The sequence below is a fragment of the Lepidochelys kempii genome, chromosome 13 (assembly GCF_965140285.1).
Source record: "Lepidochelys kempii isolate rLepKem1 chromosome 13, rLepKem1.hap1, whole genome shotgun sequence".
NCBI classification, from domain to species: domain Eukaryota; kingdom Metazoa; phylum Chordata; order Testudines; family Cheloniidae; genus Lepidochelys; species Lepidochelys kempii.
Genome location: NC_136392.1, coordinates 3,229,091 through 3,255,697, shown reverse-complemented (window position 1 = coordinate 3,255,697; position 26,607 = coordinate 3,229,091). Strand labels below are relative to the sequence as shown.

At 55.2% G+C, this 26,607-nt stretch overlaps 1 protein-coding gene across 1 annotated transcript; it reads right to left on the bottom strand.

The window, feature by feature from the left end:
- Nucleotides 1-17,442: 17,442 nt before the first annotated feature.
- On the bottom strand, nucleotides 17,443-25,883 carry FAM110A (family with sequence similarity 110 member A). The gene is made up of 2 exons (XM_073308742.2): nucleotides 25,794-25,883; nucleotides 17,443-21,162 (listed from the first exon to the last, which is right to left on the bottom strand). The coding sequence occupies exon 2, from the start codon at nucleotides 21,004-21,006 to the stop codon at nucleotides 19,825-19,827; it is 1,182 nt and encodes a 393-aa protein (XP_073164843.1). The 5' UTR covers nucleotides 21,007-21,162; nucleotides 25,794-25,883; the 3' UTR covers nucleotides 17,443-19,824.
- Between the last annotated feature and the right edge of the window lie 724 nt (nucleotides 25,884-26,607).

Sequence of the window (26,607 nt, the reverse complement as noted above, 5' to 3'; positions counted from 1 at the left end):
TGTGGACGGCCCTGGGGAGGCAGATACTGGAACAATGCGACCAGCTCTGGTGTGTGCGTTTTAAAAGGGTGTTAGCAAACTGCCGAGGGCAGAGGTGGCGGAAGTGCACCTTGAGGGGGGAGCAGGAGGACGGACAGCAGTCACCCCAGCCCCTATCTGCTCCCCGATCAGATCCGAGGCGCCATGGCAGCCTCTCCAGCCCCTCTGGGTCCCGCTCCAGCCTTCACGTCTCACATGTGAGCGCAGTTACTGCCTCCCCATTGGCTGGGGTGTGCCCTGCCCCCTCCCACTGTTAGGGGTGCCTGGCCAGAAACTGCCTGGCTCTCAGCTCCCAAACAACCAGCCAAGGGGCAGCAGCAACTTCGGCTGGCTTGGGGCAGAGTCCGAGGGGGAGGGAAGCCGAGCAGAGGCAGAGGCAAAGATGTGGGGGTGGAAACATTGATCAGCCCCTGTAACATTTCCATTGTGGGGGCGGCAGCTCCCACAGCCCCCCACCCCATCCCTGGTCCCAGGGAGACGGGACACGGAAAAGAACCACAAACATTATCCGAGAGCTGGAGAAAAAGCCCAACAGCGAGAGATTGCCCGAGCTCCCTCGGCGTAGCTGCTTGGAAAGACTGAGAGGTGAGAATCTCCACCGGAGAAAATCTTCCCTAGCTGAAAGAGGCAGAACAAGAGCCAGTGGCTGGAAGCTGCAGCCAGGAACGGTCCAGTTAGAACAAGGCCCAGGCCGGGCCCAGAGCGGGTGATTAATCATTGGAACAACCTCCCCAGGGCAGTGGTGGCTTCTCCATCTCTTGCTGGCTTCCGATCCGGGCTGGAGGCCTTTCCTGGAAGATGCTTCAGCCAAACTCCTTACAGGGTGGCGGCTGAAGCTGAATGGCATGTGCTGTGCCGGAAGTCAGCCAAGTTGGTCCTTTCTGGCCTCTGATTCTCTGAAAGCCACATAGCAGCTGCGTTTCCCCTGACACCTTCGTACAAGTCTGATTCAGAGCTCGGCTGCTTGTTAAGCCGTAAGCATCCTGGATGCTTTCTAGAGACCGGCAGGGATGGTGTCCAGGCCCTGGACCGATAACACTCCTGAGAGGGTTGCTGTGGTCCGTCCCTCCCCTCGGTCCCAACACATTTTGCATGCGCACATTAACGCGCCCCAGGCGAGCAGACAAGCGGAGCAAAGGGGTTGCTAACCTCCTGCATTACCCCAACAGCTGCTCTGTGGCTATGAGGAGTCTGTAAGACAAGCAGATCATATTTACATTCACATTAATGCAGCCCCAGTCCCTCGTCCTGCTGCTCCCGCCACTGAGTCAGAAGCAGGATGAGTAGATGTTCCAGACAGACATCCAGGAGTGGTGGGCTTGCAGGGATGGAAGGGACTGGGGCAGACACATGCTCAGACAAAGCTGGGAGCCCACAGCCCTGGCTGGCCAGGGAGGCAGGAAGTGAACATTGGATAATGGCAGGAGAACATGTGGCTTCAGCTTGAGATCCATAACTAGCAAACTCCTGCAAACAGTGCAGCTGCCAATTCGTGGTTCACCGCAGGTTGGTCTGGTATGGGGAGCGAGGCGGTAGATCTGGTGGATGGGCATTATGGGGGATGCATGGAGAGATGCAACAGTTGTCTGGCCGCTGAGGGAGAATGGAAGGATGGGCAGATGCCAGTGAATTGGCACACAGGGATAACATACACAGCCAGGCTCTGTATGGTCCTGTATGCTTGCGGCGCATGGTCTTTGTCACGACCAGTGTCCCCGCACAGATCTCTAGCTATTTGCTGACAGGATTTATTCGCCTGTGTGGTAGATATCTGTAAATATTCAACTGTGTTCCTCCCCACCCCCGCCGCGCACCCGCAGGGATCCATCCCTAGAACACAGCACGTCCCAGAGCTTCACAATTACTTATGCAAAAGCGATGTGCTTGTGCACATTTGCATGCCCGATTTGCAGTTGCAGAAAGTGGCTGGTTGCACATCTCACTGGGCACTTACTTACTCTCTCAATGTCTCTGATCGCACGTGCAGTTGGGGTAATTGTGTGTGCAAATTAGACAAATATGGGCAGTCTTGGACGGCTAAAGCAGGCTTTTTTTAATTAAGGTTGCGTTGGGAAAGAACCCCTCGAAAATATGACAAGTTTATAGCTATGTGAGGAAATATTCCAGTCCCCCTGGGGGCCATCACAGAGTATGCAAACCTGGCTACACCTACACAGTAATAATACTTTACATTTACACTTTAAACCTTCAAAGCACCCTAAAGACATTAGCTAATTAACAGTGAGTAAAGCACATGAAGTACTTGGCATGCCCGGAAAGATGCTCATCAGTGAATTCACACATAATTAGCAAATGGAAACGATATTAAAGGCAGGGCCCTTAGCACCACCCTTGTCAGGAAGAATATCTGGGAAAGGGTGTTCTCCTAAAGAGAGCACTGCAGGCAACGTCCCTTAGCCTCCTTCTCCACACCTCAGACAGGAGATGCTCTGGGTCTCTTCTTACCTTTCCCCTTCCCTTGCTGTTTAATGCCATTATTGTTTATTATTATTATTGTATTAATACTGCAGGACCTAGTGTCCCCATTTGCGATCTGGGCCCCACTGTGCCAGGTGCTGTACAAACACATGGCAAGAGACAGTCCCCGCCCTCAAAAGCTTGTAGTCTAAATATACAAGACAGGCAGAGGGTGAGAGGGGAAACTGAGGCATGGAGCAGTGACATGACTAGCTCAAGGCCACACAAAGCAGAGCCAGGAGTAGAATCCACTTCTCCTCTAGTTCTGCACCCTTTGCACCACTAGACCATTCTGGAGACATGAACTGCACAGTGGCCACAAGTTTCCCACAAATTCACAAGAGCTGTTTTCTTCTCCTAGCTCCTTGTAGCCAAATATTTGGAGGGTCGGTCCCTGGCCCTGCTGGATCCTGGACCCGGCCGAAAGTGACACAGCATCCACCAGGCAGTGAGAGGGCTCCAACCACAGAGCTCAGGTCCAGATCTGGAGCTGAACTTCCACAGAGTTTGGGCCATGTCTCCCCAGCTATCTGCAAAACAAGGCTGGGAAAAAATGACCTTTAAAAGATGGGGTTGTAGTCAAAGAAACAGGCTTCTGCCCATTTAAATGAAGGATTGCAAGGAAAGAGACATTCTGCCACTTCCCTGCACTATAAATAACAGGCATGCTCAGCTGTGACTCCAAACAGAAACCCAACCCTGAGGAAAAACAGGTGCCAAGGAAAGTGATAGCAAAAGCCCATTACTTCCACCGGCGCAGGGAGGGCCGGCTGGCTGGGAGGAGGAAGAATTCTGTTTATTACAGTCAAATGCTCAGACTTGCCGGATGGAAAGGTTTTCAGGCTCCCTGGCGCAGGCCATGGGGTGTGGAACGTGGCAGGGTGGCTCTTTGACTGGGCTGTGGGTCCAGGCCTCCCCAGGCCAAATGGTAACATGACAGCTACAAGCATGGATGCTCCCTTCCACTGCAAAGTTCTCCTCATTCCTAGTGCAGCTTTGGGGCACGTCTGATGCAGCTGCCCCTCCCATCTGCCCACTGGTGCACCAGTAACTCACCACCAGGCACTTGGCACATGTGCCCAGCCCCCACTTGCATCTGTCTCAGTTATAAACACACATCCAAGTGGATGAGCCCACCAGGGAGCTGAGTCACAGGGTGCCTGGTGGCTAAGCAGGGCTCGCTCCAAGCACCAGCCAAACCTGCAGCTCTGGGGGATGCTCTGTATCTGGGACAGGGCCCCAAATGACTTCAGCGTGCAAGTGACAATAAGCAGGAAAGATGCAGAGGTGTACAGAACTCCGGCCTGCTTCCCTCCATCAGATCTCCTGGGTCATGCCTGGGCCAGTGTGGGGAAAATCCCCCAGACCATTCCAGTCCCCCGTGTGCTTGTGACGGCAACCTTACTCGCAAGATGTCGCTGAGATTAATTTGCCCATTTATTCCCCCACCATAGTATCAGTGCAGAGGCCTCTCAATGAATGGAATGACAGGTAAATTTAGCCCACGCCTAAGCAGTATTTCCCACCCCCGAACCCCCATGCAGTCGGCCTGTGGAATTCACCAGGAACTTGGGTACATTTCATGAGCTATGTGGCAGTCCTGGGCTAAAATAAGGGCCATCCAATCCCATGCTCCAAACTGGAAGATGATCGCAGAGCTCAGGGCAGAATTCCCCTCTCCTCCCCTCCTCTCCCCTCCATAGAGCATGGTGCAGAGGGCTTGGTGCTTTAGGGTGTGAGCTGGGGGTCATCTTCCTATCAAACCTCAGGGGCTGGGCCCAGCTGGGCCCTGTTTACAGTAAGCAAAAAAGTGTGGAAAGATGCTATCGACTGGAAGGTCTGGAGCTTTTCAACAACCATGTGTCCACACACCCCCGCCTCCTGGGCACCTCTCAAGCATTGGGTGCTGTACCTGAGAGTCCAGGGCTGGCTGAACCAGTGCAGCCAACAATGGTTCCTCTCTCCCCAGTGCGGACAGGGAGCCAGAAATTTTGCGCCTGCCTCGACTCAGCAGAGCCTCCTATCCGTATCCCACTATGTACAACCTTTGCATGTGCCCATTACCAAAGAGTTCCTGCTCCACTAATGCACTGGGCCGGGCCTCTGGGCTAGGCCCCCTGCAGCCCCACAATGCGCTGGCCCAGCCTCGGCTGGAAGACATGCTGTGTGGACGCACTCCATGGTTCTACCAGGGAGGGTGCTGCTGTGTGGACATACTTAACCCCCTGCAGCAAGGACTCGAGAAGGAACCCACCCTCGAATGCAGCTGTCCCCCACAGCCTCTTGGACACCCTGCCCCACAGAAGCAGACGTGATGGCCTGATCCGAATGGCAAGTGCTCGGCTAAGGAGCCAATGCCAGATCCTCGGGATGCTATTGCTTCTAAGAGCACAGCGTCCGCCCGGCTCACTCCTACCCCGGCCCTTCGGTGCACAACCTTCATCCTAACTGCCCTGACAGGGCGTTAGCAGGTCAGCCCCGCGGCTCATTACAGTCGCATAGCACATCATGCCTCCCCCTTCAGGACAGACTTGCCTGTACAGCACCCTGCACTGTAGCAATAGTAAATAATAACAGGAGGTCCTCTGGCCATTATCTTTGAAAACTCATGGCGATCGGGGGAAGTCCTGGACGACTGGAAAAAGGCTAATGTAGTGCCCATCTTTAAAAAAGGGAAGAAGGAGGATCCTGGGAACTACAGGCCCGTCGGCCTCACCTCAGTCCCCAGAAAAATCATGGAGCAGGTCCTCAAGGAATCAATTCTGAAGCACTTAGAGGAGAGGAAAGTGATCAGAAACAGTCAGCATGGATTCACCAAGGGCGAGTCATGCCTGTGACTAATCTAATTGCCTTCTACGACAAGATAACTGGTTCTGTGGATGAAGGGAAAGCAGTGGACGTGTTGTTCCTTGACTTTAGCAAAGCTTTTGAAACTGTCTCCCACAGTATTCTTGCCAGCAAGTTAAAGAAGTATGGGCTGGATGAATGGACTATAAGGTGGATAGAAAGCTGGCTAGATTGTCGGGCTCAACGGATAGTGATCAATGGCTCCATGTCTAGTTGGCAGCTGGTATCAAGTGGAGTGCCCCAAGGGTCGGTCCTCAGGCCGGTTTTGTTCAATATCTTCATTAATGGTCTGGAGGATGGTGTGGATTGCACCCTCAGCAAGTTTGCAGATGACACTAAACTGGGAGGAGTGGTAGATATGCTGGAGGGTAGGGATAGGATACAGAGGGACCTAGACAAATTGGAGGATTGGGCCAAAAGAAATCTGATGAGGTTCAACAAGGACAAGTGCAGAGTCCTGCACTTAGGACGGAAGAATCCCATGCACCGCTACAGACTAGGGACCGAATGGCTAGGCAGCAGTTCTGCAGAAAAGGACCGAGGGGTTACAGTGGACGAGAAGCTGGATATGAGTCAACAGTGTGCCCTTGTTGCCAAGAAGGCCAATGGCATTTTGGGATGTATAAGTAGGGGCATTGCCAGCAAATTGAGGGATGTGATCGTTCCCCTCTATTCGACACTGGTGAGGCCTCATCTGGAGTACTGTGTCCAGTTTTGGGCCCCACACTACAAGAAGGATGTGGAAAAATTGGAAAGAGTCCAGCGGAGGGCAACAAAAGTGATTAGGGGACTGGAACATATGAGTTATGAGGAGAGGCTGAGGGAACTGGGGATGTTTAGTCTGCGGAAGAGAAGAATGAGGGGGGATTTGATAGCTGCTTTCAACTACCTGAAAGGGGGTTCCAAAGAGGATGGCTCTAGACTGTTCTCAGTGGTAGCTGATGACAGAACAAGGAGTAATGGTCTCAAGTTGCAGTGGGGGAGGTTTAGGCTGGATATTAGGAAAAACTTTTTCACTAGGAGGGTGGTGAAACACTGGAATGCGTTACCTAGGGAGGTGGTGGAATCTCCTTCCTTAGAAGTTTTTAAGGTCAGGCTTGACAAAGCCCTGGCTGGGATGATTTAATTGGGGATGGGTCCTGCTTTGAGCAGGGGGTTGGACTAGATGACCTCCTGACTTCCCTTCCAACCCTGATATTCTATGATTCTATGATTCCTCTTTGAGGGGCAGCGAGGTTGTGAGAGAGAGCACGTCCCATGTTAACCACAGACGATCAGGCCTGGACCAGTCATGTAACCCAACCCCCTTTGCAAGGAAAACTCGGAAAGACAAAACCTTCCCCAACAAAGCTCTGTGAGGGCTTGGTCCATTCTTCTACCGTTGACTTCATCCTGTGGGAACGGCTGCCAAGGGCTGGCACGTCTAGGCAGGCAGCGCCCAGGAGCCCAGGCTGCTGAGGACAAAAGCTGCCACCGATCAGCAAAGGGGGGCAGCAGCAGCCCCTCAGAGGGGAAGAGGCACCTGCCAAATCCATACCTATATAATCCGAGGGAACTGAGCGCCAGAGCTGAGAGATGCAGAAGCTGAGGGGGGGCAGGGAAAGCTGCCTCCATGGAGTAGAGGGGGACACCCCAGCTATACAAGAAACTGCCCCACTGTTGGAACCAGCTGGGCCCCCCCACCCTGCACTAGGAATTAAAGCATGGCCAGCAGTACTTTAGGAGCTCTCGTTAGTGGCATGTGTCAATTCCCACTGTAGATAGAGGCTCCGGCATCCAGGGCCACTGGCAAACTCCCATGGCTACGTTAACTGGAGCATTGACATTGCCACCTGCTCCTCCGCCCCATCCCTCCTTCTGCTTCCTCTTCCCCAGCCCTGTCCCCTCTTTGCTAAGGGCCTGATCGGGCCATAGTGGCCCAGGCCTGCATGAGGGAGGGCGGGGAGCAATCCTAACCCGCCCTTGTTTCATTTGCATGGAAAATAATCACAGGAGGCCCAGCCAATTCTCTCGGCGCCCTGACGCAATTAACAGCCCCAGCAACACTGAGCAGTCATTTCATCAGGGGCTCTGCTAGCTAGTCACCTCCCGGAATGGGGTCCCTCACGTGCCACTGGGCACCGGCGAAAACACCTTCCCACCCCTTCGACGTTCCTCTCCAAAAGTTCCTCCTGCCTGCAGCTGTGGCAGTCTGGCCAGGGAGAGAGGCGATCCCTTGGGTCCCCTCCATGGAACATGCATGGGGCACCGCCCCCTGTTCTCACACACACACACCATCTAGCACATGGCCAGGTAAGGAGGAGGCAAAATCTAGCCCTTGGCTGCTCTTTGGTGCTATAATTCTGTGCAGCTGGGGCTTGGTCTGCGAGGCCCCTCACACGCTGCCTGCCTTGCAGAGGGCAGGCTGGTAGTTTGCAAGTTCCTAAAGAGCAGCTCCCCATAGATGATCCCAATGCAGCAGACAGGGGGGAAAGGCCTGGGAGCAATAAAGGCCACACGTTCACTGGGCTTCCTCCTGAGCGGCACAGGCTCTGAGGTCTAGGGACATCCTGTGCATCCCAATAAAGATCTGACCATCCCTGCCCAGACGACAGCCTAGGGGGTCAAACGCTGCACTGCTTAGAGGTGTGGTGCATGCTGCTTCTGAGCATTCCCCCGGAGACATTCTGCCTGATTCTGCACCAGCCCCTACCACTCTGGTGCCACGGCTCGGCACCCTGTCCCTCCAGCCCCTGTGGCTGTATAAGCCAGAACTGGGATCTCCATTTCCCCCAGGCCTCAGCTCACCCATCTGCAGAAGGGGCTACAGTGAGAGGAATGCCGCCCTCCCAGGGATGCTGTGAAGCTCAGTGCTTGAACACATCTCACTTTAGATCGTCAGGTGAAAGCTGCTCCAGACTTGCATGGGGGCATTATTATCCCGGCCAGGCAGAGATGAGCAGCTTTGCATCTTTTTCTTCTGTGCTGTGCGGGGCTGATAACCTTACCCTGCCCTTAGACACGGCCATGATGGGTGATGCAGGAAACTCCGCAGTCACCGCATAGAACACAAGTCCCGTTCGGCTGCTGTGGGGCGAGGGCCCGGTTAACCAACCGTGGAACATTACCATTTTCCAACCTCAATTAAAAAAGCCATAAGAATAACATAAGACACCCTGTGACAGCAGATCACTCCATTACCATCGGGGCTAGAGGCAGCCTCTCTTTATCAATAAAATGGCTGTAACCGATCAGGGGGGGATTTGTGAATATTCAAAGTCCCCCCGGAAGAATCAGTCCTGTTGGGTAGGATTATGCCATCGTTTGCATGGTGCTTTGAAACTGCAAAGCACTGGGAAGTATTCGAGCTGCCCTGTGTAAGTCATCAGTCTTGTTATTGAAGCATAAAAGGGCATCGCCTCATTTCCCTTATTGCGCAAAGCACCCGGTTATTTTTCCAGTGGCTCCTGCATGCCATCCAATAACCAGGTTAATGGGACCGCAGCTGTATCATCGTCGAGGCGTTCTCACGGTCTGCGTGTCATCACCATGTTCTTTTTCCAGCATTATTTATTATTAGTCTTTCAGATGAAATGTAAATTTGAGGTCCTGGCCATTAAAGATCCCATGGGTAAATTCCACCTCAAAGGATTCACATCCTGCCAGCTTAAATCACCCCACTCCTCACACAGTTGGATAGTATTCTTCACTTCCTGTCCTAAATTTTGCTGTGCACTAGTAACCAGCCACAGTGTTCCACCCCAGACATGGCTGCACTTCAGTGGTGTGAGAAATGATCTGTATATGCTCCACATTCTTATATGGCTCACAGGGGTGTGAGGCCTAACTAGTATTTGTAAAGTGCTTTGAGATCCTTGAATGTGAGCCAGGATAGAAAGGCCCGGTAATATCATTACTGTGTTTCCCAGACTGGACAATGACTTTGGGTGTCCATGAGAAAGGGACAGGTGTGCACAGACTCTAGAAATGTCCAGTTTCAGAGTGTGTTGGTGTGGTCCCAGAGAAGATGGAGGAGAGCTGTTCTTTTGAACAGTGACACTTTGCAGACCATTATGAAAGTTGGTATTTCGAGCTAGCTTCATAGAGTTTAGAACTAGAAGGGACCATCAGATCATCCTGTTTGAGTTGCTGGATATCACAGACTATTATATTGCACCCCGTTACCTGTATTGAGCCCAATAACGCCTGTTGGACTAAAGCATCTGCCAGAGAGGCAGCCAGCCTTGATCTGAAGTTATCAGAGATGGAGAATCCACCACTTTTCTGGGGAGTTTGTTCCAATGGCTAATCACCTGCCTGGTGAAAAGTGTTTGCCTAGTTACTACTTTGAATTAGTCTGGCTTCAGCTTCCAGCCACTGGGTCTTGTTCTGCCTTGCGGTTAAACAGCCCTTTGGTACTTCGTATTTTCTCCTCGTGCCTTTGAGTATTTGGAGAGGGGAAAATCAAACTGAAATCTAGTTAAGGAATGCAGTTGTTTTTCTGGAGTAGATAGGGGTATGAGATCAAACCACAGCTAGGCTTGGGGGTCCCTGAGTGCTCACAAGAGCTTCAAGCGGCTTCAGAACATGCTCGGTGCATATTCGCTTAACTCGCAAATGGCACTGGAGCCAGCAGGGCATTCACCAGCCCTTTGCTGTTCGCTCCCCACTCCTAGCAAACAGGTTTGCTGGCAGCAATGCTTAGAAAAACAGCAACTTCTGGATCAGGGGCCTGATATTCAGAGGTGCCAGCCCCTGAGCTCCCACAAATCACCTAGTGCGGGTGTCGCGCTTCTCTATCTCAGCATCTCCGAAGAGAGGGTGAACGTCCAGACACCGCATGGGCATTAGGGGATAAGTTAGACAGTGCCTGCCTTACCACCACGTGTCCTAGGGTAGGACAGACCCTCAGCTCAACAGGGGCAGTGGCATGGCAGGTTCGGAGACACGCACACGCAGGTATGTGCATCCACGAACACTGCTCCGTGCACTCCGGGAAAGGAGTGCTGCGCTCGGAGAGGAAGCAGCCCCGCTGGGGGCTCTCAGCCATTCACGCCGGTATTTCTCCCGTCATCGCCTTCTCACTGTAGCCCAGTTTCCATTCTGCTGGTACGCAAATAGCACTTGGAAAGGCTGAGGGTGAGACCGAGCGTTAATTAGCACCTGTCAGAGCCGCCCCGTGCACGTCACCGCCCCCAGCACGCTGCTGCTCCACACAGGGCCAGAAATGCCACCTCTAACTTGAGAGACACAAGGTGGGGGAGGTAATATCTTTTACAGGCCCAGCCTCTGTGGGTGGAAGGTACAAGCTCTTCTTCAGGTCTCTGTGTGGCTCAAAAGCTTGTGCCTTCCACCCACAGAGGCTGGTCCAATAAGAGGTATTACCTCCCCCACCCTGTCTCTCTCATATCCTGCCACCAGCAGGGCTCCAGCAACCCTGCCCTCCCACCAGTTAACAAACACGTGAAGCGGGCCGGAGCCTGCGTAGCTATTCCAAGTTCACACCAGTGCAAATAAGAGCCAAGTCTGAGCAGGGTCAAAGTGTGCGGGTCTGTGAAACACTCTCCCCTAGCCCAGGGCTGAAAGCAGGTCCATTTCTCCAGCCTGTCTCCCCACCCCACATTTTATGGGGTCGGATGACGTGGGATCTCATCCGAACCCCAACCTTGCAAAGCCACCGAATCCTGGGGCTGCCCATCTCACCTGCCCAGGCATATGCTGAGCATGCTTTAAAAATGGAAAGAGAAATGATTAAAGAAATCGGTTCACAGACATGGGGGCAGAAAATCCCGATGGGCCCAGCTCTGCTATGCACATGCTGTCTCTAGTTACTGGGCTGTTCTAATGACAAGAAATCTGTCAGCTTTGCTGCCTCCCGGTGCTCCTTCCAGGGCTGGGACCCCGTGGCATGGAGTCCCCTCTACATGCCTGCCCGCCTCTTGCTGAGCGTGCATAACAAGCCTTCTCCCTCACAGCCCTGGGACAGCAAATCCGGTGTGGTCCCTCCTTAAAGGCTGGGCCGTACAAGCAGGATATGCATGTCCCTGCTGTGGCCCTGATGAGCCATCTGAATTCGCCCTCCTGCCAGTCCCGACCGCCCCCTTCAGAGGCCCTCGCTCAGCTTTGCTCTTTTGTCCAGGAGGTAGGTAGGCACCTGCTGGCGAAGGGCAGTCCCAGCCCACTGCGGGTTTCCCTGCTGCTCCCTTCCTTGGGCATGGCTAAGGGCCTGCCACTGCATTTACCCTGCCCTGTCCCTTTAACTGGGAATGGCCCTCCTGTCTTGGCAGCCTGCATGTGAGACAGGCACAGCCAGGCCTGCTCTTGCCTGGCCACTCCTCAGATTTCCAGCCAGCGAGTGACTAATGTACAGGGCACATTCCAGCCAAGGCTCCCAGCACCCTTGGGAGAGAGCAACAGCCCCCGAGAACATCGGCTCCCCTCGCCCCAGCCCTATGGAAGGAGGCAAAGCTTCCCTCCCTCCTTCCGCCAGAAGCGAGGCTCCCCTCGTCCCTCGGGAGAGACACACGGCTCCGCTCACCCGCCGCAGCGCTCCCAGGATAGGGAGAGGCTTCCGTCCCCTGCCAGCCGAATGGCAGAGCTCCCCTTGCCCTGCACAAGGAGGGGAAAGGCTCCTGCCCCAGTGGGCCAGAGACACCCAGCTGCCACCAGCCGTTTCCAGCCCCGCTCAGGGAGAGAGCCCAGGCTTCTCTCACTCTGGCCCCCTCCAGAAGGGGCGCACATGTGAGACTGCCTGCAGCCCCTGGGGAGAGCCAGGGCTCCCATCAGCCTGTTCCCCTGGAAACAGAGCCGAGGCTCCCATCCAGAGATACCGTGTCCGGAGAAGGGGAAATCCACTGAGCAGGACCCTGGTGTGTGAGAATTTCCCCACAGAATGAGCGGGACCCAATCCCACCATTCTTCCGCCCTCCCCGGATCTGGACAGGCAGCCCAGCCCTTGGTGTGAGCTCTGCGCCCAAATCCCATCCAGGTCCCACCTCACCACATGCCGAGCTCACGCCCCGGACCCAGACCTGCCCTGCCCAGACCCGGACTCCACCCGTGGACAATCAGTGGACTGATTTTATGTCTAATGCATAAAGTTGCAGCCATTCTGCTACCCCTTCAACGGCACCTCCATGTTCTCTTTCTTGGTGCCATCTGTCCCCCCATCCTGGCATCCCTTCCCCTGCCTGTTACGGACCTTTCCGGTGCTGGCGGATCAAAATGTCTGGGCCCCCAAGGAGGGAAAAACAGGGGCAACGTCTCCTAACATGAGCCCTGGAGACCAGGTGCTGTGCATCCAGCAGGGCAGCAAGGGGCTCCGGGAGATTATCTGCCTGACACCCAGATGAAAGCTGCCAGGGGACCGATAGGAAATCAGCTGCCGGACACTGATACAGGCAAGGAGGCTGCGCTGGTCGGACAACGTTGCTCTCTGAGCAACCCCGGAAGGACTGACATGGACCCAGGCTGCTGGCAGGGGCTGCTCCCGGTTCCAATCCAGACCACTGCGATCTTCTAGTTTGTGATGTTTGCCATTGTGCTTTGTCCCAATGACTCCGATAACGAGACTCCCCCACCACCTCTCCCCGTCCTCACGCTCACCAATCTCATGGTTAGGAGACTTCCCATCAGCCCCTCACTTCTAGGGCAACCCTAGACAATTCTTGTCCCTCCATGGAGCTTACACCATTCTCCCATCCACAGGGACCTGCCAGACCTCCTGGAATGGTCTCTTAGAATAGGTGCGAACCATTTATGCCAAACCCTCTGTTCCACCTGGCTGTGACGCTGGAAGCTCCTTTCCCAGCGCCGAAGCAGAGCTCTGTGCGGCTCCAAAGCTCGTCTCTCTCACCAACAGGAGTTGGTGCAATGTTCCCTCCCCACCATGTCGCTCTAATACCCACGTGCTGTCATTCAGCCAAGGTGCACACGTCTCTCTTGATCTGGCCTCGTAAATCAAGCCCTCAGTCCAGCCCCTTGTTCTTTGTCCGATTCTCCTCCTGTGCACTGAGACCAGGGTGCAGGGCGAGATGCCCAGTGCACAGTTGCAATAATTCACCGCTGGGGCTCCATTTGTCTTTTAAGTTCCTGACTTTTGCATCCTCCTTTGCTCCTCGACACTCCAGATTCTGGGGTGTTCTGGCACCTGGCCATTCAGCTGCTGCTTCAGACAAACCCTAGCCCAGATCGCTGCTGTACTCAGCTGTCCAAGAGGCATATGCGAAGTGGCATAGAGAAGAAAGAGCCCTTGTCATCCCAAGACCACTAACCCTGAGCGCTCAAGCCTGGGTGACCCCCCAGCGCTTGCGTTTCAGACCAGCCGTGCTGAGCTCTCTTCGCTAGACTTGCACGGTTTTGTTTTGCGCTGGCAATTCAGCAGGGTCAGGCCTGAGGCTGCTGTCGCTTAAGCACCCTGGTGTGGTCCTGTTATAGCGGCTGGGCAGGGAAGAAGAGAGCTCTGAACGTGAGCAGGTGCCTTCTCCACTTCTTAATCTTTGAAGTCTCCCTAGAGACTCCCCAAAGCTGCCCCAGATCAGCCGTAAGTCTCCGGTTACCTCTTTTCCCCTTGCACTGGAGACTGTGGCTAGGGAGAGAAGGGAAGGCCGGGCTGGCCACACACTCGCCCCTGCTTTCTGTCCCTTTGTGCAGGGGATTAGGAGCCGCCTTTAGACAAAGCGGGCACGTGCAGCTGGGATTTACAATCACTTTCTAAATAAGGAAAAACCAATCGGCAGGCGCACTGGCCCCACACATCTGCCCCCCTGTAAGCTGCATGACGAGGTCTTTTTACAGAAGCTCCTGAGGTCACAGCACCCGTTCCTGTACCACTAGGCCAGCCTCTCTGATCCACTCCTCTGAACAACGGTGATTCAGACCCGGCAGTGCTGGGCCAAGATGGGGGCAGTAGCCCTGCTGCTTGCAATTTGTCCCTCGACCTGCGTCTGCCTTCCTGCCCAGTCCGAATGGTGCCTGCTGTAATCAATACCGGGGAGTTTAACAGCTGTGTTCCGGAGGTCTCCCTATGTGACAATAAACCCAGAAACAAGGCAGATCTCCATTTGCATAGCCCTGAACCGTTCTGTCGAGAGGTATCAAAACCAATCAGGCGAACAAGATTTCATGCAAATCAGCTGCTGGCGGCCTTCCCTTGGATCGCCCCTTTGAGGGGGATGCAGGAAGACTTTTGGTTATTTAATGCAACCCAGATCAATGTTTCCAGCAAACCAGACATGCAAAAGCAACCTGTCATTACCTGGGGGAGGAACCCCTGATCTGTATCAAAATAATATGCCACAGTTAAGCAACAGGAAGAAACACGTGCAATGGACAGCAGGGTCCTTCCACAACAGAGAATTGCTTCATTTCCAGATCAAAGGGCAGTGGGGTATCTCTGCAAAGGGGACAGGCGAGCAGGGCATGCACACACCACACGTCAGTGCGGGGAGAAAATCACCCACCTCGCTCCGACACAACGCACAGTCTCCCAAGGACACTTGATGCTGACTGCTTGCGAGAAGCTCTGACGGCCTTTAGGCCTTGTCTACACAGGAAAGCATGACCAGCTATGCAATAGTTACCCCACTATAACCCCCGCATGGAAACACTCTTAGTCCAGTATTAGAGGGACTTTTTTCTGGTTTAGCTAAAAACCCCTTCCCAAGAGTCCACCCAGGGGGAGTTACAGCAGCAGAACTAGACTGGCTTAAATTCACACCTTAGCTTATACTGACAAAAAAACCCTTTCCCATGTCGACAAGGCCTGAGGCTGAGAAACAGCCTTTTGTTCATCGCCCGTAGGAACTACTTCCATGGACTGCAACCCTCTCTTGGTGCCAGTCCACTGCTATCGGCTGGACAGAGGAATTTATTTACAGTGACGGGGGGGGGTTTGTGCTTTGCTCTTTAGTCTGTGTGCCCAGCAGGCGGTTGGACGGAAGACACCTGGATCTGGACTACGTGATTCCCCAGTGAGCCTGCTGCAGCTTGTTAAAGTGGGCTGGGGAACAGCTGGAGGAGTTGGCGCATTGTTTGGCAAGGTCCTGGTACTAGAAATCGCCAGTCAAGTTATAGAAACACCATGGGCTTGTGCGTTACCAGCTAAGTCAGAATTATGCTTCTTACGTGATTTCCTACCAATTCATGCGACTGCAAAGTCTTTTTGAAAAAAGACCTCAACGGCCTTTGATTATGCACCGAGATTGTGCCTTTGAAAGTGGAAAATTTCCTATCCCAGTTCTTAAAGACAGTTCACTTAGGGGAGGGCGGGGAGTTGTTTCATAGAAGTATCTTCCATTGACAAAAAGGTATGATGATGTGACACAAGGACATCTGAAGAACTGTATGGGGACCCAGCCATAGTAAACTAGAGCTGGCATAGGTCAGGATTGAGGTGCATTGGCAGGGCTGTCTGGAGATAATACTTAGAACTTTTCCTCTGCAGGGACCTTCAGAAACCTTAATCAATCTTCCTTAGATGCCTGCCCATAATGATCACCTTCCCCATTTCCCAGATGGGGAAACTGAGACAGAGAGGTTAAGTGACTTGCCCAGGATCAAAGAAAGAGTTGTTGTCAGAGCCAGGATGAGCTGATGGAAAGCCCCTGGTTGTCTGAGCTGAGCCAGCACTTCCCCCTATCAGCACTGATCAACCTCCCCTGGGGTTAATTAGTGACTGTTCCCAGAGTGCTGTAAAAGCGCAAAGCAAGATTCTGCCTTGGGACATTCCCCAGCTGCAGAGGGGAGTCCCGTGTTCAGGGTCTGGCTGCTGGTTTGGAATCAGCAGCGCATGGATGCTTCCAGCAGCCTCTGCCACTGGTGGTTGCTTTGCTGCCCAAAGAGCATGGTGGCTAGGAGGCAGTGATGCCCTCACACTGCACTGGTGCCGTGCAGAGATTTCTTTCTTTCTAGGATGGTGCAACAAGTTTAACTTCACCAGAGCAGGATGGGGGCAGGTCTCCCTCTCTCCCACTGCACCTGAACCCTTCAAGACCTTTGTAAACTGGGCACGGATTGTTACAGATTTCAGTAATGAAGAGGGAAGCTGTCCAACCATGCAGCTTATACCATCAGCCCCCAGCTCTGAGACAAGTGCAGAAGCAGATGGCATGAGCCACAGGGGCTGCAAGCAGCCGCTGTGGGTAACACAGCTCACACGGCAGACAGCCAGCAACACCTCAGCACTCCCCAAAAACATGCCTCTGCAGCTCCACTGCTGACTAGAAGTGGGGCATGCCCTCAAGCTGGCACAGATGGGGGCTTACACAGCAGGGCAACACATGCTTTGCCATTAAACATGCACTTAGCAGATTACACATGAAACCTGCTAGGCATGCCCTGATCTTCCCTGGAGCCCAGCTTCTGGGTCACAAGCACCAGCTAACAGCCGGGCAAGGGTTAACTGGACATGAGACCTTGCCCGTTTCGCATCTCTGTCTCTCCTGAGCCACTGCATGCTCTGCCTGCTCCTTGATTGTCTCTTAAACAAGGGCGTTCCCTTCTCCGAAGGCTCTGTACCTCAGTGGCTGAGACACGCCACCTTGCAGGCCAGAATCAGCCTGGCAGAGCTGCTCAGGGACTATGGAATTGTGGAGAGTGGCACCTTCTGCCCATTCCCCATGGGCACCACCCCCCTCCTTAGCTGCGCTCCAGCCCCACGGAGGGCCCTCCAACTCCTGCAGGTGCCACTGAGTGCAGAGGACCCCTTGACATCCTGATGCTTCTTTTGGGGGACTGAGGGCAGACCACTGATGAGCCCGGTACTGCACAGTCTGGCAAGTAGGTGCTAGGGTTTTGGTCACACTCTCCGCTGTGAACAGCGCAGAGAACTGAGAAAGAGGGAGATTTATTTTACTTTGATTTTATTTTCTCCTTCTGAAGAGGGCAGGTCCCCAAATGCCAGCATGGCCCCTGCCTGGGCCACATATGTACCCCCAAACTCCATTATTTACTCACTTTGAACCCAGCTGTGGTGAGATCAGCCCAAAAAAGGGGATTACATTTATTCAGAAACCATCCCTCTGCAGGGTGGTCCTCCCGCCAGAGTTATGGGGTGTCAAGCTGGTTTGCGGCCAAGTTCAACAAAACAAATACAGACCATCCAAAGGACAGGACTTTAATAAAATCAGTCAGGCTTTTACAGAACAACCGTCAGCAAATACAGTAAAAATGAGACGAGACCAATACAAAACCATCTTCATAAATAACTGGGGTCAGCATTCCCAGAGCTCTTGGGCTTTTTTGACTGTGGCAGAGGAAAAGAGAGAGAGAGAGAGAGACAGAGAGACAGACAGACACACACAGAGCAAGAGCCTTGATAAGCCTACACTGAGGAGGTAGATTTTTGCCTTTATGGCTAAGCAGCCGAGTCTCTTGCTATTTTCAGCCTCGCTGCTGAGCTTTATTGAGCCAGCGCTGGCATGTGGCACTGTCCCTCCCACGCTACTGTACTGCCCTGCGTGCGCTTTCCAGCTTGGGGAAGGAGGTTATATTGATCTCCTCCAGGCAGATCATAAAGCTCCCGCCAATCTACACTCGCTTCCCAACAGCTCCACACGGCAGGCAGTTATCCATGAGGAACGTCTCTGCTGGGGCATGAAATCAAGATGCACAACATCAAGGGGATGCATCACGGCAGTTTGTGATAAGACTGTTTCCAGTGGAAGTAAGTAGTAACCCTGCAAATCATCGTTTTCCTATTATATGTCACTTACAAGGGTCACTTCCCCCCCTACACACACACAAGCATCTCCCCAAGGGATCAGCTATTAAAAGGCAAGCTGGCTTCCAGAGAAATGTACACAGAACTACAGCAAAGTAGAAGCTGTGAAAAGAATGAGTCAGGGAGCAAAGCCAACAGCCAGGGCAGCAAGATAAAAGTACAACTGAAAGGGGACTTTCAGGAGGGACAGATCTGCCATGGCCCCTCCGGAGTCACGGAGCAGAAGAGCATGCCGCTTGGGCTGACAGTTCAAAGAGCAGACCTGGCTGTTCTTTCCGTGCAGCGAAGACGAGTTTGTTTCCATCGCTCCAAACTCCAGGTCCTCGACAACCCAAGGATTTCTCCTGTAGACACCCATTTCCTCCTCCCCACAAAAGAGCTTAACTAATGTGGGTTGGGAGAATTCACTCCCCTGGAAACCTTGTGCAGAGGGGGGCCATGTTCTCTTGGTAACTGAAGCAGAGTGAAGAGTTTCAGGGTAGAACAAAACCAAACCAAAATTAAGTTTCATCTCGATCAAGCTGCCTCCTAAAACTGCTTTGTCTCTAACACTTTTGGGAGCTAGTAAGGCTGAGCATAAAACACAAAGACTTGCTGGTCTGGGGGGTTTCAGAGGACCCCTGAGGTGACCATCTGAGGGATGGAAAGCGTGGCACACGCGCACCCCATCCACCCAGCCGGCGGCACACTAGGCCTTGCGGAAGAACAAAAGTTGAATTACGTGCCCTATGGTCCAAGCTGGGCTGACACAAACCGGCTCCTAGGGTGCATGAGACACACTTCGGATTCTACCACTAACCGGAGCTCTGCTAACGTGGCCGACCCTGCTAAGAACATTCCTGCCCGCTCACAAGGCAGGACGGGGCAGGCTCCGCACAACTGGTCCACCCTGCCTGGAACGGAGGGTGCAGTCCAGGGTGGGGGAGGGGTCTTAACACCAGATCCCCCGAGTTCCTCCTTTGAGGGGGTTGTGTTTGTGTTGTGCACGCAGGGCTGGAGAAAAGCCCTCCACTGCAACAACCAGATCCTCAGCCGCCCTGCAGGAGGCGGGCGTGTGTTGGCTGGCCCATGAGCTGCACAGATATTCCCTTGGGCTCGCCCACGAGGTGTGTACACACGTGTGTTCTTCCAACCGTCTCAGGAGAGCGAGGGCGTTTACAGTCCTCTTGGCGCTGATTCCGAGAACGGTGCAGGCAGGTGCCAAATATGATCGAGGCAAGCAGGTGCAAGCCAGCCCTTTGCCCTCTCACTGGCTCACGGGGGACTATACTCCAGGCTCTTTATTAATAGCTTGCATATTTACAAGACCAGTGCCTAATAGGAAGGAAACCCCTTCCCAGGGCCAGCTCTGTTGACCGGGGCAATGCGCAGCCCTGCAGTAACTCCGGAGACTACTGAAAGTCCCATTTGTGCTGCCAGGCTGGCCCCGCTCCTCCCCTCGGCCCCCGTGCCAAGGAAACTCGCCCTCTCTCATTGCTAGGGCCTTGCAACTCTCGAAGTTCTCGGCTCGGCGACGTCTCGTCGCTGCAGGGACCAGATCTCTGAAGGCCGCGGGCCAGGGGTAGGGGAAGGGGAAGGGGAGGCCAACAGGGGACAGGGACTAGAGTTAAAGGATGCTCTGTCAGTGAGACTCCACCACAGGGTGTTTCCCAGCAGGACCAGACTGAGTCACGCAAGAAATTAAAACACCCCCTTGTACATCACACACACACACACGCTCAAAGGCTTTGCGATCAGAGTTCGTGGCATCCATGGAGTCACTATACGTTGGATACCTTTTGGGGCTCTCTGGCTTGCCGTAGTCCGTACAGCCACTTGATCACCCTGGCATTGCGCTCGATGACAGAGATGCCGTAGGGCATGCGCTCCGCCTGCTTGCCCTCCAGGGTGGCGGCACTGCGCTGGGAACGGGTGCACTCCAAGCTGGTGGTGCTGGCGCTGTGAAACTTGATGGAGACGATGTCCGAGCTGGCCCGGGCACAGTGCTCCGCCCCTATGTCCCTGGCCTCCTCGGGGTCCAGCCCGCAGTAATTGAAGAAGCGTTCCAGGTCGGCCGTGGCCCGGGAGTACCTGTCACTCAGGTCGGACTTGGACCTGTGCAGGAGGGTCTGCCGCTTGGCGCTGTCTGTCCGCCTGTCGTGGGGGCTTCTGTTTGGTGAGCTAAGGGAGCTGGTGGAGGGGATCCTGGCCTTGGCGGGTGAGACAGGCATGGGGGTGACCTGGATGGTTGGGGTCACCCTGGCCCGATGAACCCCGCAGGGCCGGACATCCACTCTGCGCACAGCCACCGTGCTGGAGGGCTTGGACGTGACAGAGCTCTCCGACAGCTTGCTCATGCCATCCGAAGGGCCCTTCCTCCTCCGCACAGCGGGGTGCCCACCCAGCTCTTTGCCCAGGGGCTCCCTCGTCTCTGCTCTCCACTTGTGCTCCCGGGGGCTCTCCGACTTGGGGAAGGGCAGGGGGCTGTCACAGATGTTGATGAGGTTGTTGAGGATCTCCAGGTTCAAGGAGGTCTTTGGCCCACAGGCTTCCACCCTGCGGCCCCCTTGCGGGGTCTTGCGGTTTGGCATCAGCATGGCTCTCCGGACCCCCGGGGTGAAGAGGGGCTGCTTCAAGAGCGGCTTCACCGGCTCCTGCTTGGTGCTGGCGACCTGCTGACTCTTCACGTACTTGGCTTTGTCCGCCTCCAGCCTCTCCACGGCGCTGGGCTTCTTGGCACCGGTGGCCGCCTGCTGGCGGAAGTACTCAGGCCCCTTGTTGAGGATCCGGAATGGCATGGCCGAGGTGAAGGGCGCCGTCACCGAAACCCCCTTCATCACGTCCCCAGCCTGGAGGGTTTCCACGGGCATGCTGCTCAGCTGCTGCACGCCCCCGCAGCTGCTCCTCCCCACGCCGCCCACTCTGCTTGCTGGCTCTGCCGTGCCCTGTGCAGCAGTGTCCATCAAGGGTCACATGCCACCCATGTCCGGTAGCGAAGATTAAGGCTGAGTGTCAGTCCCGGCAGCAAAATCCCTCTGATCTTCCAGAGGAGCCTGGAGCGACGAGTCCAAGGAGCCGGCAGCCTTGGTGGGGTCTGCCCCGGGGTCACGCTCCACTCGCTGCAAAGAAGGGAACAGAGATCAGTGCACAGCCGAGAGCTGGCAGGAGCGTGCCGCTTCCCTACGGAACGATGCTGCCTCCTGCTTCTGCCAGCTCAGCCAGACAAAGGCACGGGCAGGCCTGCCGTCTTCGCCAGGAGGCGGGGGAGACCCACGCCGGGCTTCCTATTTCAAGGCACAGGCCCCGCCCCCCTTCCAGCCAGGTCTCTCCCGCCAGCCAATGGACAGAGGCAGAGACACTTCAAATAGAAACCTCCCCCAATAGAGGGAGAGCGGCTCTAGACAACTCCTTGAATGAAAAGAGGGGAAGGAAGGAAGGAGGAGAGCAGGCAGTTACAGCCTGGCCTCCTGCCATGATCAGCCCCTTCTCCTCCATGGCCCTCAGCCAGGCTTCCCCGCCCACCCCACCATCACCTGCCCTCTTCCCAGATGGGATGCCCAGCCAACCCCCTGGGCCCCTGCCCCTTGGTCTGCTGGGATGCCCCATGCATCCCCCCTGCCCCCCGGGGAGCTGCCCACGAGCCACAGCCATCTGCACGAAGGAGATTTACATGATATCAGTGGGGGATGTGAAATAACATCCCATGGAAACATGGAGGGCTAAAAACCCAGCGTCCAGATCATCCAAACTGCGGGATCCCCCCCACGGCTGAATGGGTGAGACAGGGCCCCAGAGAACAGAAAGGGCCCTTGCCTAGACAGCTCTTTAAACTGTCCCAGGATCTGCAGAGGCATCTCTCACCTCCCTCGCAAAGACTAGGCTCACCCTGAGCTCGGACCCCTGCCCCAGGAGACCAGACGCCCTCCCTTGCTGATGGGTTAGGCAGCCCCTCGGGAGGCCGGGGAGCTCTGTGCTGCGGCTCCTGTGGCAAACAGCCTGTGTGCGCCTCTCTTCCCTGCATGTCCCAGCCTGGCTGAACGGGACGCGTGGTGGAAGCATCTCACACTCTCCAAAGGGGACAGCGACACTCAGCCTGATGGCCGGGCCGGCTCATCTGGAGCCACGAGTGTGAGGGAACGGTACTGCAGAGGGGGGTCCATGACCGGGCAGCGCTGCACGCACGTGGAAAAGTGATCGCGCCGGGCAGCTGGATGCTACACCAGGGAATCTCTACGGGAAGCCTCCCCTCCCCATATCCCTGCTCGGCTTGTCACAATGACAGGGCCTCAGTCTGGGGAAGGGGGCCACAGAGAGGAGCTGCTGTCTGCCAATGAGAAGCACAGGTGCCGGGCTAGGAAACACAGCCCTGAGACAGCCATGTGCCCCCCCTGCTGAGGGGCAGACAGAGGAGAGCTAATGTCGAGGGGGCCCACCCACACTTTTGGGGGATCTTGCTGTGAACACATGCTGAGCACTCGGAGGCCTCCGGGGTCCACTCGGTGAGTGTCACCCTCAGTGTGACCTTTGGGGAGAGTTGCTGTGTTGAATTCTTGCACGCCCAGACACGCAGGGAGCAGGGGCTGATGTCACGGAGGCAAGAGGTAGCTGGAATTTAGGGTGAGGGGACATATAGAAGGAGCCAGGCGAAGGACCCTCATTACTTTGCACCAACCCTACCATGCCTAGGAGGAGCGGCCCTGAGAAAGCTCTGATGTGCCCCACACGCGTGTACGCAGCTCCCAGCACTCACATGAAATGCAACTCCCTACAACGCAGTGCTCTGTAAACTGGAGGCTTCTTTCTTTCCACCGCCCTCCCCTCCTTAATCCTAGTCAAAGGGGCATTTTAAACAGCTTACAACTGCTCCTGTCTCTCATTAGCCCCGGGGATTAGCAACGGGCAAAGCACAGCGATTCGCATGGGAAATGCACCGGGAGGTCAAGCTGCTCATCGGCATATCTTAGGACTGGGAAAACCTTGGCAAGGCAGCCTCACTCCCGGCCCCTCAGCACATCCGGTCCCAGCCAAAGCGCAGGAGAAAATGACTGGTCAGGGAGCTCTTCCGGAGCTCAGAAAGGAGATGTGGAGTTAGCTCTGGAGGGGGTTCAGAAGGGCACTCATTTTTTACCCATTCTGGCAGGTGACAGTTGGGGACTGGGAGCCAGGAGCTCTGTGTTCTGCTGCAGACACCCCCGCCCCCCCCCCCCCCCCGTGTGACCTCAGTCTAGTCACTTCACCTCACTCTGCCTCCCTCTGCACCACGGGGCTAACAGACAAATGCGTCTTCACTTATCTGCCATTTCCTGGTCCATACATCAGTGACAATGAGTCTGTGGCCTGCTTGAAGGTTGGGCTCAGAACCAGAGCGGTCAGTCACCAGCAAAAGGGGAATGCCCCCGACCCTGAAGAGCCGGACAGCTGAGTCAAACATCCACCGCCAGGATAACTAGCCCCTGAAAACTCGTCTTTCCTGCTTCAGAATGAGGAGCCAATCTCCTCTAGCAAGCAAAAAAACCAGGCTTGGAGTGCAAAAAAAAAAAAGGGTGCCTTGTAAAGAACTTAGAAATGGGGTTAATTTTGCTTTGGAGGCAGAAGGAACCCAGCAGGCTCTGCAGGGGCATTCCCTGCCAGCTACCAAATGCCAGGTCTAGTTCTGCCCCCAAAGCTGCAAGCCAGCTAGCTGGCGTAGCAGATCGAAGACCCTAGCACAGTACAGCCTGATAGTTATCCAGCTGTGGGAAGAGCTTTGAGATCCAAGGGCAAAAGACGCTACAGAAAATGTGAAGAAATAAAGATCCAGGGTACCCATTGCCATGATCTCCAGCTATCTCAGCGTCTTGGCTATCAGCCTGCAAATACATGCGAGGCAGCCCTCCTGAATGGCAACGGGGAGCCGCAAGCATGGTCAATGGCTTGTCCCACTGAACAAAGTCTCACCCTTGGGCCTGCGAACAGACTTACCTGGGCACGGACAGAGAGAGCGGGCATGGACAGAGAGAGCGGGTGCTGACGCACTCCACAGGGCACGCCCAGTGGGAGGAGCAACCTCTGAGGGCAGCTGAGAGGTTTAACTCAGTAATGTCTGGGCAGTGCTTTGCACCCCTCAGGGGCAGCTGCTAGAGAAGGAGACACAAACCATTGGGATGTTCCAGCCCTACATCCACTGAACCCAGCTTTCAGCAGCATCCTCAAGGCCTCAGAGCCGGCACCTCTCTCTCCTCCAGAGCTAATAGGCACATTGGGAAAAGAGGCACCAAAAGCAGTCACAGGCCTGTGAAACGGGGCCCAGAGCACCCCGCTGCTGACGCAGCCGTGACTCGCCCCCGCAGCACCGAATGATGGTGGCCACGGCAGTGAGCAGCAATGAAAGTGTGGGGCCCTCCCGCACCGTGCTGGGCACTTCAAACCACCTGCAAAAGCCAGGTCCCCTTCCCGCCACCCCCCGTCCCCCGTCTGTGCACTTCACTGACTCGCACGGAGTTTGCACAACCTTCCCGTGGACCCACAGCGACCACGTGGTCGTCACCGGCGGGCTGGGGAACTTTCCCCTCTAAGCCTGGGGAGTTTTGCCACAAGCACAATAACCAGCCCCCCTTTGGCTGCCTAGATTGGCCCATTACTACCCCGCCCCACAGCAGCAGAGACGGCAGCCTGATCCCCCATCCCAACAGCAGCGTGGCCAATGCAGGGGGAGAGGGGAGGAGAAAATGTGAGAGAGGGGGTGTTTCAAATAGACCTTGCAGAAACCACATCCCAGGGATGCTCCCCTCTGCTCGAGCCCTGACGCTGCCCTCCATTGTGCTTTTTCCAAACTGAGACAATCAAAGGCCTGGTCAGCGCTGCTCTGTCCCAGTCCCCTTTCTTCCTTCAGCTCCCGCGTGCAGCCAGCTCCTGGTTACTCCACCTTCCTTTGAACTTTCAATAGGCCCTACAATTTTTCCCCATAAGCCACCGAGTTAAGTGCCGATGGCGTCGTGTTGGTTTCATGTTCAGTAAGCAGGTTGCTCACGTCAATGGACTGAGATTGTAGGGGTCAGGGGCAGTGTCCCACCCGCCCCTCCACCACCGAGCTTCTGGCCACCCTCCTTCAGCAATCCAATCCTTTCCGGAGCTTCATTTCTTTTACCTTCCAGCAGAGCCAGAGAGAAACCCCCAGGGCTTGATTCCCCTCTCGCTCTGCTGTGACCCCACTGAATTCCGCGCGTCACTCCCAAGTCACACCAGCGTTAGCAAGAGAAGGACCAAGCCCCGCCAGTGGGTTTAGACACTCTGGCCACATATAGCTCCGTGGCATAGACACGGCCTTCACCGATGGAAGGGGGTTTTCCACGGAGGTCATTAATCCGCCCCCGAGGGCTGGTAGCTAGGTCCGTGGAATAATCTTGCCGTCAGCCTAGCCCGTCTACACCAGGGTTAGGTCAACCCAATGACAGTGCTCAGGCGTGAAACTTCTCACAGCTCTGAGTGATATTACTAGGTCGACCTACGTTTTAAGAGGAGACCAGGCCTCTGCTAAAACCCTGCCCAGCCCATCGGGCGGGTCCCCTGCTCTTCACACAGATCTGGGAGCTTTGCAAAGAAGCTGAAGGAATTGTCCTGTAGCCTCTGACCCTAACTGGAAATGCTGAACTGCCTGCCTTGGCTCAGGCCTCCCAAAAGCCCTCTGCCACTACAGGAGCCTGGTTCCGCTTTGGGCCGCAGCCGGACCCTAGGCTCCAGGGAGACAGCACAGCAAACCCCAGTAACTTACCAGTTGTATTTCCTTTCCCCTCGTGGCTGCAGCTGGATTCCAGGACAGCGCCAGCCGGCTCCACCTGAGGTGTCTCACGGGGCTTCCGCTCTCCGCTGCAGCAGCGCCTACTAACCCAGCCGCTCACCTGGAGGGATCAAGTAACCTGCAACTTCCTGTTTGTGCTCAGAAGGTAAACCTCCCTCTCCGCCCTGTGCGCAGAGCAAACCACCCTCCGGCACAGTGACCTGACCGGCAGGAGGGGGCAGGTCCTGATGCACAACAGCTGATGTAGCTGCGAGGAGTAAATTGGTTAGTCTCTAAGGTGCCACAAGTACTCCTTTTCTTTTGGCCTTCCCGTGTCACCGCCGCCTTTCTGCCTTGCCCCCAGGGGTGCTCTCTGCCTCGGTGTCTAGCACCATATGCGGGGGGGTTGGACTCCCCAAGGAGGAGACAACCCGCCAACTGAGCCACTGCAGCAGGAGCTTCCAGCGTACTCCCCGTCTGGCGACTCCAGACACACAGAAGCCTGCCCTGCTCCCTTCCTCAGGGCCCGAGGGGAATCCTGCCACATGAGCTGGAAAGAGAGAGGAGTGTTTGAGGGGGGAGGGGGTGTCCTAGGAGGCACATTTACACATGGAGCACAGACAGTCCCTTCTCATGCCTCAGTCAGTCGCTGCTGGCCTGTGGCTTTTTACAGCCCCCGCCTTGGCCAAAGGAAAGAGCCACTCAGTGCAGAGAGCACAACCCCCAGCTGGTAAGTGACATGGCAGTGATTGCTGAGCTAGGGAGAGGAAACATGGGTAACCCCACAGAGCGTCTTGCCTCTCTTACA

What these genes read in the sequence shown, in the direction of transcription:
- FAM110A (XM_073308742.2), bottom strand. Translation starts at nt 21,006, where the DNA reads ATGGACACTGCTGCACAGGGCACGGCAGAGCCAGCAAGCAGAGTGGGC.